Raw genomic sequence first — 18838 nt, forward strand, 5'->3', positions numbered from 1 at the left:
CCAAATCCCTCTCTCTCTCACTCTCTCCCTTTCTCCCCAGTCCCTGCCTGACGGTGGACTGACCGTCATTCAGCATAACTGCTAGGCCAATCAGTGACGGTAACATGCTGAAATGGGAGGAGCTCTGGCTTTAAAAGACTCATGGTGACGACTGCGAGACAGCCTTCGGCTCATGCTCACATACACGCCGTTCATTGTTTTAGTGCTTTGCTCGGGTTTGCTTCGTGTTTGACACTGCTTGCTTTGTTAAGCTTTATGCTAAGCCTCTGTACTTAAATGTGTGCTAATAGTGCTAACAGTCTTAGTGAGTTAGTTAGTGTGTCCTCAGTGATATCTCCCTGTCCCTGCACTTACATTCACCTCGCGTAGTGTTTTCTTTGTCTAGTTACAGGTAAGTAGGCGGGTACCACCCCTTGTATTTTGGTAAAGGTTAAGGTAGTGGAGCAGGGTAAGAGGTTAAATTTAAGAATAGTGTTAGAAGCCTTTTATTCTGTTCTTTCCTTTGGTACCGTCTCCTGGCAGGAGTAATACCCTTGATTGAGCAAACGTTTTGTGGAACCCATGTATTTTGTCGTGGTATTGGTATGGCGTATGTGAAGTTGCCTTTGCAACAAATCCAGTTACACTCCGAATTAGTCACTGGTCTAGTTAATGTTGCAGTGTGTCTCAGTTATTGCCCGTAGACAGAGCACACTTTATTCTAGGTAACAGCTTAGCCAGTGGCAGTGTACTTCCTGTCCTAGAAGTTTTAGATAATCCAGACTGTTCTTTATTTCCAGTTGACAAATGTCGGGGCTTGACCAAAGTTTTCCCTGCATGTGTGATTACAAGGGCTCAGATGCGTAAATTTGCCAATGTTATAGATTTGACTGATTCATTCTTGGCTAAGGAAGCTACTAGCGAAGCTGATTTATTAGCTCCTACGCCACTTCTGTCACCCAACGTAGAATTCCTTAATAAGGGAGATAAAGGAAAGCTGATTGTTAGCAGCTTATTCAGGCTCAACAATCAGATCCTAGTCTAGCAAGATGTCTCCGCGTTGCTTGTAATCTTAAGAGTATAGCATCAAAACAAATTAGATTTTATCTGGAAAATGGAGTTTTAATGTGTAAATGGTCGCCCAGTGTTGATCTGGTAGAAACGTCGGTGCGTCAAATTGTCATGCCGTCTGCATATCGTCATCAAATACTTCACTTAGCTCATGACAACCCTTGGTCTGGACATTTAGGAATTGATAAGACTTATACTCTGGTCCTTAAACATTTCTTCTGGCCCGTGTTAAAGAGTGATGTCACTAAATATTGCCAGTCGTGTCATGTTTGTTAGAGTGTAGGTAAACCACACCAGACCATCCCACCTGCTCCACTACATCCTTGACCTCCTTGAAAATTCACTATCAAATTTCTAGCCTGAATCCAGAATCGCAAGGTGCTTTAGAGCTCTTTCGCCAGTCCTTAATATCGACGCTCCGAAAATATTGCTTTGAGACAGAAAAAGATTGGGATGAAGGTGTTCCATTTATATTATTTAAAGTACGAGAAGCCATAGAAGAATCCCTAGGTTTTAGTCCTGCTGAGCTAGTGTTTGGACATGCAGTTCGGGGTCCATTAAAAGTTTTAAAGGAAGACCTTTTTTTCCAAAATGATGTCTGGTGTAATGTATTGGATTATGTTAGTCACATGCATGAAAAATTGCATAAATCTTGTCATTTGGCTAGAGAAGCTCTACAGATTTCTCAATCCCGAATGAAGAAATATTATGACAAGATGGCACAGTCACAGTCTGAGAGCCCACTTTTTGTGAAAATAATTAGCTGATGTGAAACAACAGCCATCATTTGTTGGGAATTCTCTAATTCCCAGCAAAAGTCTCTAATTTGTTGAGGTTTATACTGCACAATATCTGATCTAATGTTATCTGGGACAACAAAAATCATCACAGTCAAGAACTCAGCTGCAGGTTTTTCTCCAACATGGTTATGGTTATTCCCTTGAAGCACATTAGATGGGCTGGGGCGGTCAGTGCTGTAGTCAGTATGGTCAGGAGCTGTAGAGATGCAGTGTTCAGCGCTGTCACCGTGATGAGCCACACTGGTGGATGTAACATTAGGCCTAAGGTTACAATCAGTGACGTTGTTTTCTTCACGCTGATCTCCAGACAAACATCATTTCTGGTCTTTCTGTCTCTCACTGCCTGATTTACATCTCTGCATCAGTTTTGCATATTAGCACACCTTGCTAAACTTATGGGTTTATGTGACACATTGTATGATGTGTTATCCAATACAATTGTTGGAAAACAAATAAAATTGTTGAAACAAGTGCGATTAAAATTGCCAGATAATAAAGGTATTGCTCCTGAATGATACAGGACAATCCCCTTACTTGACATTCATACTGACATTACACTGTAGTCTCTGTAGTCTAAAGAATACTCCTAAAGGAGACATAATGTGGGAGTGGAGTATTCTTTAGGCTACAAAGACTATCTGAAATTTCTGCATCTTGAAAATATGAGTGTTACCGTACTGCATTACCATGACTTCAATCAATCAATCAATCAATGTTGACCAAAGTGCTGTACAAAGAATAAAACTATGAAAAATACAAAAAGTAAAACTACAAGAAAAACAAAACAGACAACGAAGTAAAGCAAATACAGTAGTAAAACCTTGATCAAGCCAATGTTCACAAGATCTCAGAGTTCTGGAGGGAGTATATGGACGGAGCAAATTTGTCAGATACTGAGGGGCCAAATTGTTGAGGGCTTTGTAAACATACACAAGAATTTTAAAATCGATTCTATATTTAACAGGCAGCCGGTGCAATGCAATTAAAATAGGAGTAACAGGCTCATACTTGTTAGTCCCCGTGAGAAGTCTGGCAGCTGCGTTGGTGTTGGATTGTGTTTGCAGAGAAGAGGAGAAGTTAGAATAACTTCATGATCCTGGTAAGTTTAATTATATGTCATGAAAAACACAAACTTGATGCATGAAGTGAGCTACGCTCAATGTGTTTAAGTGGTAGAGGTGAGCGTGGTTAAATGATGTTAGTGTGGAACACGACATACAGAGCATTCGGGTGAAAGACTGATACGTTGATGTGCATCATGTAGATGTGACAGAGCGTCAGTAGAAATCGTGTAGAAGGTGCTGCAAATAAGTTGCATGCAAAAGTTTTTTCTGTGAAACCAGGTTGTACATTTTTCTTTTTAATCACATGCACTTTTACATTTATTTCACAAATTGCGTTTATAAAACATTTTTTTTTAGCAACAGGCCCCATTATGGCCTGGGCCTGGAGGCAATGCATCCTTTACACCCCTCATTATCCCGGCCCTGAATATACTTAAGTGTTATCTTAATAACCTTTTCTGGAAATGTAGAATAGCGTGCAATTTTTTACATTGCGCATTACTATGTCAGTAGAAAAGTGAAAACTTTAGGTTTCCAAACTTAAATGTTTCAAAAATTAAATGTTAAAGAGAAATCTTTGTATACGAGTAAGGTAAGTAATAGGTTAAGTAACAGAGCAGATAAAAACAAAATGGAGACTGTTTCTAGTTTCACCTGCAGAAAGAGACGCATGTCTCAAAAAGTTCAAACACAGAAACTTAATGTTTCTGCTGAAGACATTTACACTGCAGCGCTGTTAAATTCTGAATGTGATGCAAATCACAGGTTTATATTAAAGTGCTCATTCTAATAAATTATCGTTTCTATAGCAACAACTCATTCACAGGGACATGTACAGTGAACTCTCCATATTAACGGATTATAAACCATGTGATATAGTGACCTTTGTTTAACATTGATGGAAGGAGTCTCCAGTGTCAATGCTTCGTAACAGACAAGGTAAAGCTGTAACGTTAGGTTTCGGGTGTGGTGAGAGTTCACTGTAAGAGCGGGATATGGAGTGTTTTATTCCTTACTCAATGCATTTAAATGTTATGAAATAATGCAATTTACTTAATTATTTTATTCATTGCATTAAGCATCAATAACATTGAAATGAAGCGTCAAGCTGAGAAAAAAAAATAAATTGCATAAAAAGATGCTTAAAGTTGATCCGATTTGCATTTCTATCTCATTCTGCCTCATAATCTGCCAGGGATCTTCATGAATGCACAGCCTAGGGTGCTTTGGTGTCGTAACACTGAAACACACACACACACACACACACACACACACAGAGATATACACACTAATCAACAGAGCATTATAAAAGAGTTCCAGGGTGAATCCAGGGTAAAATGGGTAAATTTATCTTGTTATTATTACATAATAAAACAGTAATACATATGTTTAATGTCTAAAGGCAGATACTCACATGAAGCCTTGATGCAGACAATGAGAGTCTGTCTTTTTCACCTTCGAGATATGTTTAGGAGGAATTTTGTGTTCAAAAAACTTAAAACAGCACGAGATAATATTGGTTCTTAACGCGGAGTGAGAGAGACAGTTGAGCTCTGCATAAATGCAAATGTCAAATAGAAAATGACAGAATTAATTAAAGTAAATAAACCAAAAAAATAAATGAGATTTTTTATATATTCCAATTTTAAGTGATTCATCCTTCAGATCTTTCATATGGGAGTCACTTATGTCTTAGAAAAATTGTAATCCTGCTACTAATAATAGAAGCAATGCAATAATATTTATTAAAAAATATTGTTACTTCAATTAATTAATTATATACCTTTATATTAATTTTATATATATATATATATATATATATATATATATATATATATATATATATATATATATATATAATATGTGGGTGTGTGTGTTTAAATACAAAATCAAATGCAATTAATAAATAACTATATAAAATAGTTATATATAGTATTATTAAAAATTAATTTATACATGTTTAAAGTTGATTAACCATTAACTAATGATGGTAATGATTAGCATGATGCATAATGTCCAATATTACATTTTTTTTTAAGTATTAACTCATGTGACTTAAAAATCATTAATAGGAACTAAGCACTGCTGAACAACTTATTAATATCTATGGTGCTTATTTGCAAATTGTATTTATGTTGACTAAAGTCTTCATTCATTCATTAGCAAATACTTAACACTTAAAATGGAATTAATGATACTTGACAAACAACAATTTCAATGAAATATAATTAATTTAAATATAAATAATCTAATACATTATATTAAATATAATCAATTATATTTCATTATATTTAATGAAATGTAATATATTTACATAACCATTATCAATTTATAATATTAAAATGATATAGTATATAATGATGTATTAATTAATATTACACAAATGCTGGGTTGTTTTACAGAACCTGATGACTCACGAGTCATTTCATTTTATGTTATCCCATCTTAACTACTCGACACCACATCCACCACAGACAGTTCACCATCAAGCCACCAGAGGGCAGCCTCCTACATAGTTTCGAACAACGTCTACGTCCCACTGAGTTCCTGTGTTGGGCTTGTGTCCTGCTTGGTTAGTTTTCCTGTATGTTCTGTGTTTTCACTCCTTAGCTGCTCAGCTTCCGTTGCTGTATGTAGTCTGTTACAGCTGCTATCTGTTGTATCCTTGTCTTGTACCTAGTTTTCATTTCACTAGCATTTTGATCCTTGCTTTGACTGTCTTCATTTAGTTTGTATTTTGTTTAAGAAAAGAAAAGAAAAGAAATTAAGAAAAGCCAGCACCTGCATCCATCTCCTCTGAAAAGTTACACTCAGTTGCTGTTACTGTAATGCGAAGAGTCCAAATGCAGAATCTCTTTAATGAACAAAAACAGCAGCTAAGAAACAAGCAAGGACTGAGAAAGAACCAAAAATACTAGAGGAAACAAAGGCTAATAATAGGCACAGCAAGGCAAGGAAAACTTGGACTTGGAAACAAGAGCTATTCACAGTGCAAACAGTAACTGAAATCTAACCGTGAACGCAAACACACACACAGACATAAGCATAACGCTCCATCAATAAAGAGGGAAAACACAGAACTTAAACAGCGTAACTAACAGGGAAATACAAAACAGGTGTGCAAAATCAGGAAAGGAAATGGAGCAGACAACAAAAGAACAGATTCATAAAGTGAGTGAGGGTGCCCTCTGGTGGCTGTGGGAGGAATTGTCCACGGTGGCCATAACAGTTACATCACATTGACATTTCTTTTTTTAATTTCCATAAGAAAGCTGATAATCCAGCATTTGGGTCAGCTGCTGCAACCTCGGTGGATGGAACACAAAGCTGTTAAAAACGATTGGTTTAAAAAAAAATACAGATAGATACCATAATGTTACATACAAAATGACTTTTGAGCATTATGTGAAATAAAATGAGGTGCAGAGTAAGCTTGGTTAACACTGTTAGATGGCAAACATTAGTGTGCTTTTTACCAACACTAAGTGCTGATTTCATCATTTGCTGTTACTTATCCAGGAATGTTACCTAAAATGATTGAGTTTGGTATCTAATGGTAGCTTGCATCAGACTTTAGATAACATCAAAAATGGCACCACAGATTTTGAAGTTGCAGGATGACATTGAAAACATCATAGCCTCAAACAAAATGAAGTCGAGAGGCTATCACACTTGACATCTCCTGTAGGCTACCATCGAATGAAATTTTACTGTAATAATCAGCTGAGATTCGACAACATACAGTCATCCAGCGTACAGGCTTGCAGCGTGCAGCTCATTCTGAGTGGTTTTGTACATATTTCAATTGAACTGTGTTCCATAGAGCTGGTGTGTTTCCCATTTGCGAGACAAAACAGGGTTGTCAGGTTTCAGCAACATTTCCAGCCCAACTACATCTCCAAATAGCTAAAAATAAATCCAAACTTTGGAAGACTGAGACACCTTTAGACACTGAGTGCACTTACACTTTGTTGGCGAAATTGTTTTAGATTTAATTCCAATTATTTTTTATTAGCTTATTTAGTTCCAATTTTTGACCACTAGGTGCAATGATAACTCTGTACAGCTAAATGGGGGACATCTTTATGAAGATTAACATTTGCTGAATAGCTGATATAGTATATAAAGTAGGGCTCTACACCATGTGCCCCTGTGGACAAACCTCCACTGGATAGCATCATCATCTACCACCACCAAATTAGCTAGTTAAAGACAGGCTAACGAGGCTAATTTTGGCAGTTAAAATAGCAGAAACTGAATGCTCACCAAATAACACAGCATGTCTTCATCAAATACACATCAAAGAGTTTGTGAAGATAAATGTGGCTAACATGATCAAATCATTTTGAAACTAGAAACCTGTTCTTGTGTGTGTGTGTGTGTGTGTGTGGGCAAGAGTCTGAATGTCTGAATGTATTCAGTGGAAAAAGGTGCTCAAATAAACAGGAAATGTATCATGATACTGCTGGAATCATTATCTGATAGAATTGGCATCTGGGGAGTTTATCATTAATTAGAACTTAGGAAGCGCTTAGGACAAGATTCACTATAAGTCAAATTTATTACTTTGTCCTCCTGATTGTAAATTTTACGCAGTAAATTTCCCCAAAACTCCTGGAGTTTTTTGATCAGTCAACGTGATAGCATGCCAAAAAAAAAAAAAAAAAAAACATTAACGAAGAGATTTCAACAAACAAGCTATACTCCGTTACTTACTGAGAAATATCATAATGATAATATTATGATCCTCTGCTGATGGATCTAGCTCTAAATAACAACGTGAATAGAAAATCACAAGTGTTATCCTTTACTATGGACTGTATTTTGTTCATTCATTCACCTTTTTGCATCATACTTTTGAAGCACAAGGTTCATCCATAAAAAGCCAGTAAATGCATTTGCCTTTTGCATTGGAAAGATAAAGCAAATGCATTTTATTGATAACAATATGATTACCAAGTGCGTCAAAATAGTGACACCAATGTCACCCATCTGCATGTATGCAGTGACGCTAAAGGTTTCTGTCCATACTTCAATAGCTGGGAATGACAGTGAATTGGAAATAAAGTTCATGGTCAGACCAGACACCATCTCAAGCACCATCTCTGACCCTCCTCCATCGCTATCACCAAACAATCAAACATGTTTTAAGATGTAGCATAGAAACCGAAGACGAATATCCTGCTGATGAAACCAAATCTCCCACAGCATCTGAACTTCTGCAGAAGAGCTTGCAGTGTTATTAAAAATTTAAGATTAAATGCAACCTTATCGAACACAATCTTCTTCTCTGTTACACTGCTTATCTGTTTAGCTACACTTTTGCAACAGGGATCATACATTATTATTACATACAACTAATAAGTAGTGAATACAGCAGTTATTATTCAGCATCAACAGCTTATTTAATGGTCTCATATTCCTACCTTATATGGTAAATGTTACGCTAATTACCATTTCATGGAAATTTACAATAGGGTGGAACTTTTGCAGGGTCTTGAAAGTCATCCTTAAAAGTCCCCTTAAAAGTCATCAGATTGATCTGGATTAGAAATAGCACTTACTCAGATTGTTCCAGTCAGTATTTTTCTTGCAAATCAATCTGCTCTTAAAATACATTTTTAAAGTCAAAATGCATTACTTGGCAGCAGATCTTTAAACAAATGAAAAACTGAAATAAGTATTCAACTTATTCAGACTTGGTAGAACCACCTTGCTTCAATAACAGCTTTAAGTCTGTTGGTGTAAGTTGCTACCAGTTTTGCAGACTGTTAAAGAATGATTTTGCCCATTCTTCCTGGCAGATTTGCTCCAGGGGCTTCAAGTTAGTTGGTTGTTCAAGTCCAGATTTGGATTTTGACTTAGCCACTATAGAACATTCACGTTTGTGTTTTTTAACCACTCCTGCATTGCTTTGTCCTTGTGCCTGGAATGTCCTACTGAAAGGTGAAGTTTCTCCCAAGCTTTAGTTTTTGTTTGTTTATTTGTTTGTTTGTTTTTAGCAGACTTTAGCAGGAATAAAAATGCCCCCAGAGCATGATGGCCCCACCACCATATTTCATTGTAGGGATGGTGTTAATTATGGTATGACCTCTGTTAGGTTTGCACAACACATAGCACTTTGAAACTTGCCCAAATACCATATCTTGATCTTTAGCCTTATCACACCAAAAAACCACATCTTCACTGGATCACTTGTGCTTTCATTAGGCTCTTCTTGAGCAATGGTTTCTTTCTAGCCATCTTCCCATACAGGCCTCAATTACGCTGATGTTTTGAAATGGCCATCCGGTTGCGCATCCACTCTCAGGCACTGTACGTTGTAACTCCTTCAGAGTGACTGCTGGCCTCACTGTGGCGTCCTTCACCACTGTCTGTCTTGTTTTGGTGCTTTGAAAATTCACTCTAAAAGAACATGCGTTTGCACTAAAAATACTGTATTTATTATTTGTTATTCACACAAATCTGACCAATTTCAGGGTGGCTGAATTCTTTTGCAAGCCACTGTATATAAATATTTATGTGTCAGCGATTATCACAATTATTACTGTGTCAGAAACCTTTAGGTTTTCAAAGATAAATTTTCCAAAAATTAAATGTTTGTATAACATTAAAGTAAGTAACAGATTAAGTAATACAGCCCATAAAAATAAAATATAGGCTGATTTCACTGGCAAAAATGGAAACAAATGAACATCAGCACAGCTGTGTTTGGGCCACAGGCACGAGGCTGCAGGTAATCACAGCCGTGCTGATATTCACTACAGCAGCATGACTGTGAGTGTGATATCGCTTTTATACAACAGTTAACAGAAATTAATATCAAGTAACTGACATTTCAGAACCAACATGGCCAAATATTTTGTTTGGTTTGCACCTTCAATGAAAATACACTATATGGCTAAAAGTATGTGCACCCCTGACCATCACACCCATATGTGGCTCTTTCCCAAACAGTTGTCACAAAGTTGTAGGCACACAATTGTATAGAATGCCATTGTATACTGTAGCTTTACAATTTCCCTTCACTGGAAACCTTATTCAGCATGACAACGCCCCTGTGCACAAAGCGAGCTCCATGAAGACATGGTGTGTGAAGGTTGGAGTAGAAGAACTCGAGTGTCCTGCACAGAGCCCTGACCTCAACCCCACTGAACACCTTTGGGATGAACTGGAACACTGACTGAACCCCAGACCTCCTCACCAACCCAACATCAGCACCTGATCACAAATCCCCACAGCCACGCTCCAACATCTAGTGGAAAGCCTTCCCAGAATAGTGGAGCTTATTATAACAGCACAGAGGAATACATTTGGAATGGGATGTTCATCAAACACATATGAGTCTGATGGTCAGGTGTCCAAAAACTTTTGGCCATATAGTGTAGTTCCAAATAACCCGCAGCTGCATAGAGTATTGCGTGTAACACACAGACTGACTGAAGTAAGTGTCGTAAAGTTTCAGTGTAACAGACAAGCGGAGTGATACAAACAGTGAAATGTACAGTGCTGTTATAGTGAATATCAGCACTCTTGGAATTAATGGACCAGAACTAACTGATGTCAGCACTGTTGAATTCTGGATTCTATTATTATTTCTATAACATTCTTTATTGTATGTTATTGGTTTCTAATATGTGTTTCTGCAGAATTGAACAGAATTAAATAGATATAAAAAACATGTGTAATCTCTGATTGAATTGTTGGTGAGGTTTTCTGTAAGGAGATTTATATATTTAACATTTATGAAAGGAGTCTCCAGTGTCAGTGCTTTGCAATAGTCAGAGGTAAAGCTGTAACTTTAAGTTTTCCGACATGTTCAGAACAGAGGAGTTTACACTTTACAGTTTCTCGGTAACATGACAACCTGCATTTATTTTGTCTTATTAACCTTACGAGAGAGAAAAAATGAGATGCTGGTGAGGGAACAACTGTTTATAACTGCTAAGTAAAAACAGGGACTAATGTGTTTAACAGATGATCCACTACATTAAATGTAACTACAAACTGCTAAAAAAAACTGACGTCATTCTTTAATTAATAAAAAATTGTAAATTCTGTGGTATACAATAAATAAGGTCAGAAGGTGCTGTTATAAGAAAATAATCAACTTCCAGGGGGTAACATTAATTTCACTTCATCACATAATGCCGTAGTTGATTATTTGCTAATAACAGCATGACATGCAGTGTTTTATTCATTACTCAATGCATTTTAATATTATGAAATCATGCGATTTAGTCAGTGTGCATTATATGTGTAATTTTTTTTTTATTATTTTTTTATTCATAGCATTCAAGAACATTGAATTGAAGCTTCACATTGGGACAAAAAATATGGACTGAACTGCATAAAAGTTTGCATGAAGAGTTACATGAAGTTTATTACATTTGCATTTTTTTCCAATCAATGCTGCAGAATTAAAGTTCACTATTTTTTAAAGGGGTCTTCACGAACACACAGGCTGGGAAACTTAGGCGTCGTAACACTGAAACACACACACAGATTAACACACAGTTTAACAGAGGCTTATAACACATCATTCAGAAGTGAAATAGCTTTAATAGTATAGATAACTTGTTATTATCACATAATAAACCATTAATAAGTGTGTTTAATCTCTAAAGAAAGATACGCACATGAAGCCTTGCTGTGCACAGTGTGAGTCCGTCTTTTTCACCAGCTGGATATTTTGAGGAGGAATTTTGCCAGAGAAGAAAGTGAAACAGCACGAGACAGCAAGAGGATCAGGCGCTGAGTGAGAGAGACAGATGAGCTCGCTCAGGTTACACTGTAATTACTACACTGTATTTAAAAATATTATTACTACACTGTATTTAAAAATATAGAAACTGTCAGAATTAATAACTCCACATCAGATATTTTATACTTTTTATTTCTCTTTCAGTTCTTTAACCTTGGAGACACTTATATGTTAAAAATATTGCAATACTAAATAATAATAATAATAATAATAATAATAATAATAATAATAATAATAATAATCTCTATTATTAAAGTATTTAACATAATTTTTTATATTATTACTTAATTAATGAGTAATAGCAATCAAATTAATAATTATTTTTCTTTGAATAGTCATCATCAACTATTTTTATTTTTATTTTATTAACAGATATATAGAATAGAATCACAAATTGTTTTTAACTGTTAAGAATTTTTAGTCTGAACGTTATTAATATTATTAATAATGAATTATTAAATTACACTTGATTGTAGTCGTATAATATATTATTCTTTTATTAATAAATTAATATTACACATAGTATTTTGTATCTAAGTTGTTGTAATAGTTATTTTTGTATTAAAGTCTAATCTGCACCTGTAGACATTAAATACAAAAGTGTGTGATAAACTCACGCATAGCATCTGAGTAGAGCGCCATGATCAGGACGAAGCCCAGGACCAGAAACACACGACTCATCTTCATGTTCTCAGCAGGTGTGTGAAGCTCTGCTCTCTTCTCTCTCTAACATCAAATTTGCTTGAGCTGAGTTTTCCTGGCTCGTTTTATAGAAACTTTAATTGACGTCCCTTCACATCATCAATTCATCACTTCCTCCACTCAGGCTGCTGTCATCCAACATTTGCTGATAATTTAGATTTTTCTAGAAGATATCAAATAATCCATCCTACAATCCTCCAGACTACAGACTACAGTTGTGTGCAAAAGTTGATGAACATTTCACGAGAGTTAGCTTTTATAGAAGAGAGGTGAAAGTTTTTATTTGTCACATGCACGTTACAGTACAGTGAAATTCTTTTCTTCATATATCCCGAGTTGTTAGAAAGCTGAGTCACCGTGACACAAGCCAGATAACACACTTTCGCTGAGGCCGTGCCTTAAAGCATTATTTTTTATCATGTTCTACATATTTTTCAGATTATTTGTAAAAGTAAGAAATAGAGAAATAGACTATTGCACCTTTAAAATACTGTAGCCATAGTTATTTATGGATGTGACATAAATCTGTACCGCTGTTCTCTTTACGTCTAATGACATTTTCAAGTTTGTTTTGCCCTTTCCAGATCTGTGAAAAAAAGAATGACTATCTTTAGGTTTTAAAGCTTTTAGAGTTATTTTGCTCATTCTCTGAACAATTTCAGGACAGTTTAAATCCTTAAAAGAGATGCAAACCTTTGATCTCGCTAATAATGAAAACTGCTGACTTAGACTCAGTTGCTGTGATATTTACAGTGCCTTGCATAAGCAGTTGACCCCGTGGCATTTTAAGGACATTTTGTAGTGTTAAAACCTGGACTTGTCATGAGACTACACAAAATAGCACATAATATTAGTTGCTTCTCTAGCTATCTTCCCCAGTCACTGACTTTTGGTGGATGTTCTTCTCCAGGCAAGTCACACTTGCGCCATATTCTTTCTATTTTTTTAAATAATGGATTTTATGTCTCTCTGTGGGATATTCAAAGTTTGGGATATTTTATTTAGAATCAAACCCTGATTGACGGCTTTTCCAGAACTTTGAATTTATGATGTTGTGTGTTTCGGTTCTCTAACAAACTTTATATTAAAATCCACCAGAATTAATTAAGGGGTTTCACAGCAATGGGGTGAATACTTATGCAATCACTTTTAAATGTTTGTTTTTTTATTTGTAATTTTGCAACTATATTGTTTTTTTTTCCACAATTAAATATTATGAGGTTTTAAAATTCCTAAAAGAGTGAGCAAAACAAATCTGATAAAACCTAAACAGAATACTTACAAAAAAAAAAAATTCATAAAACTGGAAAAGGCAAAACAAACCACAAAGTCATTAGAGATAAGTGGAATAATGCTTTTAGACTCCGGAGAAGTGTTAGGATCCATATGGAGTGTTTTATTAGACAGTATCCAAAATAATACACAAAACACCATATATATATCAAACTCAATCAGGGATAAGCCAAGAGCGTCAATCAGACAGGAAATAGCAAAGTCAAAAAACAGGCAAAGCAGAAACAGGATAACAAATGCTCAGAAATTACACACCAGATGTAGACCTCACATAAACCTGTGTGTGTGTGTGTGTGTATGTGGTGTGTATGTGGTGTATGGTGTGTGCTCTTATAGCCAATGAACCAGAAGTGCATGCTGAAACAGGAAGAGAGTGTTATCCTGGGTGGCTCTCACAGTCAGAACAAAACATTGCTATCTAGCTAGCACACACTTTAAAGAAAAAAAAAAAAAAAAAATTATACCATTTTTATTACTTATGAGGGAACTAAGGGAACTGTTTTTTCTGTAAAAACTAATTCGCCTTAAATGTTATTTCATCATTTTGAAGCTAAGGCTATGTACACTATTGCATTCTAGGCTGTGTATCAGTGTTTCGTGTTTAAATGATGATAGATGATTCAGCTACTTCTCTTTATCTTCTAGATATATCTTGATTACACTGGAGCTCTTCAGCAGATGTATAGCCTGACTGGAGGAAGTGGTGAGTTGAGGAGGTTTGTGTAGCTGTGTAGATGTAGAGGGGATAGGGGGCAATCTACCTTTAAAGAAAGAAAGAAACTATAAAAGCACATCCTGAAGTGTTTTATTCCTATTATACCACAGCAGTTTCCCAATTAAAAACTATTAAATTATATATTAATCAATAATATATTAATATTATATAAATATCTGCTGACGATCATGTGATAAGATATTCTAATTAATAGTAACTGATTCATTTACAAATTTAAATACCATTGTATAACCCTATTTATGTGTTGGTGCGGATAGTAGCAAAATACACACACAGACACACACACACACAGACACTCACACACACACACACACACACACACACACACACACACTCACACAGCCACTAACTATAGAATTATAGAATTATTAACCAACAGCAAGCAAGAGCATCACACACATAACCACAACCACCCACCCACACACACACACACACGCACACACACACACACACACACGCACACAGATAGATAGATAGACAGATAGATAGATAGATAAATGGTACTTTATTGATCCCCAACCAGAAATGTAATAAACCGGAGAGTATAAATAGATAAACTAATCTGAGTGAAACATCAGAATCAGAATCAGAAACAGATCGATGAGAGGACAGGGGTGGAGACAGGACCAACACACCGTCCCTTATGTATGGCTGTATACGGAATATATCTCTCAAGTTTCATCCAAATCCATGCAAACAAACAATCATGAGTTACAGCTCTTTGAGTAAATTAACTGCTAGAATTGATTCATATGTAGCAGCCATATTGTGTATAAATCTCAACATGCTTTTGACAATCATTGAGTTTCAGACTCTGATGAATACTTAGACCCCAAATTTGTGACGTTATGCCAAAAATTCTAGGACTGGTTCAGAAAAGTAAGTTTTACATATTATAAAAATTAGCTCAGAAGGTGAATGGAGCTAAATGCTTCTAGAGGATTTTTTGTTTGCAGAACCCAAAGAATTACAGCGGGGGAAAAAACAATGTTATGGCCAAAACATTGCGTTATAGCTCCACCATCGGCTTGTCTCACCTGGCTGAGTACCAAGTCATGACAAAGTTTTATGTCTCTATGATTAATGGTTTGGTCTGCGTGATTTGTTTTAGGGAAAAAGAAGAGAAAACTCAAACAAAAACGATAGGATACCAGAACTTTATTCTTGGACCATTAATAACACAAGAGCAGTGTGTACAGAGGAAATTGTGACATGACTTTTTTCTAATGTAGTCATCTTAAGTGGCTAGATAGCTTGTTGCTTTGGAACCTAATGTTGGTGATTAATATTGCTCATAAAAGTAAAGAAAAAAAAAAAAACAACTGGAAGTGCCGCACGAGTTTCCCGTCATTCCCAGAGTTTACATTTGATCATTCATTCATCATAAGTAACCGCTTTACACTGGTCAGGGTTGTAGTGGATCCTGAGCCGATCCCCGGCTCTCTGGCAGGAATACACCTTGGATAGGACACTGATCTGAAATCTGCATCTACATTTTAATGTTAACAAGTTATGCAGTTCACTCAGTTGTGTGTGTACAGTATAACTTACAGTATAAGCACTGCATTAAGCATCAGTAACATCAAAAAGCATCATAATTAATGATTCATAAAGGTTTTGTGATGAGTACACAGCGTCCATTTGCGTCCGTGGATGTGTCTGAGTATTCCTTCTCAGGTGCTGCTTCATTTTGGGTTACTTCACGAACACACAGGCTGGAAAACTTAAGTGTTGTAACACTGAAAAACACACAAACACACATCAATACACTCTCATCTACACCTGCTCAACACATCTTCCTCTCATGCACACACTTCATAAAAGGGATTTTCAGGGATTGTCAAATGTTTTAAAGTCAGAGAACCCTTTACTTGTAAAATAAACTTCTCAAACCTCGTCAGTACAGATTTATTTTATGAACATGATCCAACTAGTCAAATTTTTGTCTCAAATTTTTGTCTATGCCTGGTTAAACATGTACACCAATATCTTGGCTATTTTCCACCAAAAGAAAACCTTTTTATTAAAATTGTCATTACATTGCAGCTGACATTATTTATAAACTTTCTTTTTTTGAATTATCAAGGTTTCAATTAAGCTCTTCAGAACTTCAGTCCAAGTGACTAGAAAAAAACTATAAGAACTCCATAATAAATATAATCTTCTTTCATCTGCTCCCTGTTAGGGGTCGCCACAGCAGATCATTGGTCCGCATATTTGATTTGGCAGAGTTTTTTTTTTTTTTTTTTTAAATAAACACCGGATTCCCTTCCTGACACAACCCTTTCCAATTTTATCTGGGCTTGAGACAGGTGCTGGGACTGGGCTGTCATGTTCAACCCCAGTCGCTGGGGTTGGTTCCCTGGCCAGGACTCGTGCCCAGGCTGCGGTGTTGAGAGCTCCGAGGCCTAACCACTATACATTTAATTTCATTATTTTTGAAGCATCTTTACTCTACAGCATTTCTTTGCATGTACCTGAGACTTTTGCACTGTACTGTATACTGTACTGTATATTTTTTCAGTACAGACTTTGTTATAGATTTTTATTTCATGTACTATATTATGTATTATATTACATAAGAGACACTTTTCAGATAAAAATATAATGTCTATAAAAGTCAAACATAAAAGTCTGCTGGGTTTCATTGGAAAAATTAGAAGCAAGTGCGACAGTCAAAGTGTCCAGAAGAACTGTGGCTGGTTCTGCAAGATGCTAAGTAAAACTTACAGCTAATTTCCTTATAAAACTGCACACACTGCACCTGAAACTAATCTTGTTTTTATTTAAAGCAAAGGTTCCTCACAGAAAATATTGACTTTGTTTCATTTATTACTATTTACTGCTCTTTATAGTATTTTTTTTTAATGTAGGAACATTTAATTTTTATTATTTTTGAAGCATCTTTGCTCTACAGCATTTCTTTGCATGTGCCTAAGACTTTTGCACAGTACTATGTGTAAATATATATATATATATATATATATATATATATATATATATATATATATATATATATATATATATATATATATAGTACTGTGCAAAAGTCTTAGGCACCCTATTTTTTACAAACTTTGTCATAGACTTTTTTTTATGACTTTTTAGATTCCAAAACTTTTTAGATTCCAAATATTAGTTTTCCAGCACAAAATGAAATGTTACAGAAAAATGTTTGTATGTCAGTAAAGAAAGCAGCAGATTCCATAAGAGACACTTTTCAGATAAAAACCTAATGAAGGCTGCTGGGTTTCGCTGCAGAAATAAGAAGCGAGTCGACAGTCAAAGTCTCCAGAAGAACTGTGGCTGCTTCTCAGTAAAACTTACAGCTAATTTCTTTATAAAACTGCACATGTTGTACCTGAGACTACTATTTTTTTTAAAGCAAAGCATTGTCACACCAAATATTGACTTTGTTTCATTTATTACTGTTTACTGCTCATTATAGTATTTTTTAAACGTAGAAACATTTAGTTTCATTATTTTTGAAGGCATCTTTGCTATATATATATATATATATACACACACACACACACACACAATTATAAGAAAAACAAAAATTGTGGATCCCCTGGATCCTCCTTCAAGTGTTTGTAGAGTTAAGAGTTCTTGAAATTGCCTCCTAAAGGTGTTCCTGTTTCCTGTTTTGTTCCTTTTCTGGGATCCTTTTTCATGGAGGAACACTTCTTACAGAGGGACAACCAAAGAACCCTTAGCGGTTCTAGATTTGACCTTTTTTGTCACAGTGTACATGTTGAGGTTTTCTGGTCTTTAAAAAGTCTTAATTTGTCTAAAATCACTTTTTTACAATAAAGACCTTAATGAGTATTAAATCCTTCAACTGTAGGATTTCTATTCTTCTTTCTATTTCTATTCTATGTTACGCTAGTAAGTTAGCATCCATATAGACATGTCAATATGATGAAATTCTACCAAACATTCTACTAAAAGTGGTAAAGGTTCAGACCTGAGTTTGTCAATAACTGACTGAGCACTATAGGTTTTTGAAATTTTGTAGTCGTCCTGCTGCAGAATACATGAATAATTATATTTTTTGTTTGTTTTTTTATGACTTTTATATTGTCACTGCTTTAAATAATTGTGTTTGTGTGTATATATAAACATACATATTAACACAATCTCATCCACTTTCATTTAATTTAGAAATGAACTCAATTTAACATCAGATATCAAATCATGTAATAAAACAGTAATGCATGTGTAATTTGCAGATACTCACATGAAGCCTTTCTGTGAACAGTGCGAGCCTGTCTTTTTCACCTGCAGGATCTCTTGGGGAGGAATATTGCCGAGGTAAAACGTGAAACAGCAGTTCTCCGGCCATTCCAGAGCTAAAGACCTAATAGCTAAAGCTGAGTGAGAGACAGATGAGGTGTTTTCATCAAATAGAAACTAATGATAAAATTAA

At 35.5% G+C, this 18838-nt stretch overlaps 1 protein-coding gene across 1 annotated transcript; it reads right to left on the reverse strand.

The window, feature by feature from the left end:
• Positions 1-11180: 11180 nt before the first annotated feature.
• Positions 11181-12413, reverse strand: LOC113546677 (C-C motif chemokine 13). The gene is made up of 3 exons (XM_026946654.3): positions 12296-12413; positions 11554-11668; positions 11181-11402 (listed from the first exon to the last, which is right to left on the reverse strand). The coding sequence occupies exons 1-3, from the start codon at positions 12363-12365 to the stop codon at positions 11345-11347; spliced, it is 243 nt and encodes an 80-aa protein (XP_026802455.1). The 5' UTR covers positions 12366-12413; the 3' UTR covers positions 11181-11344.
• Between the last annotated feature and the right edge of the window lie 6425 nt (positions 12414-18838).

Source organism: Pangasianodon hypophthalmus, chromosome 7 (assembly GCF_027358585.1).
Source record: "Pangasianodon hypophthalmus isolate fPanHyp1 chromosome 7, fPanHyp1.pri, whole genome shotgun sequence".
Taxonomy (NCBI): Eukaryota; Metazoa; Chordata; class Actinopteri; order Siluriformes; family Pangasiidae; genus Pangasianodon; species Pangasianodon hypophthalmus.

What these genes read in the sequence shown, in the direction of transcription:
- LOC113546677 (XM_026946654.3), bottom strand. Translation starts at nt 12,365, where the DNA reads ATGAAGATGAGTCGTGTGTTTCTGGTCCTGGGCTTCGTCCTGATCATG. An exon ending in GCTCTACTCAGATGCTATGC is followed by an intron (nt 11,669 to 12,295) that starts GTGAGTTTATCA and finishes TCTCTCACTCAG; the next exon opens with CGCCTGATCCTCTTGCTGTC. An exon ending in TGTGCACAGCAAGGCTTCAT is followed by an intron (nt 11,403 to 11,553) that starts GTGCGTATCTTT and finishes TGTGTGTTTCAG; the next exon opens with TGTTACGACGCCTAAGTTTC.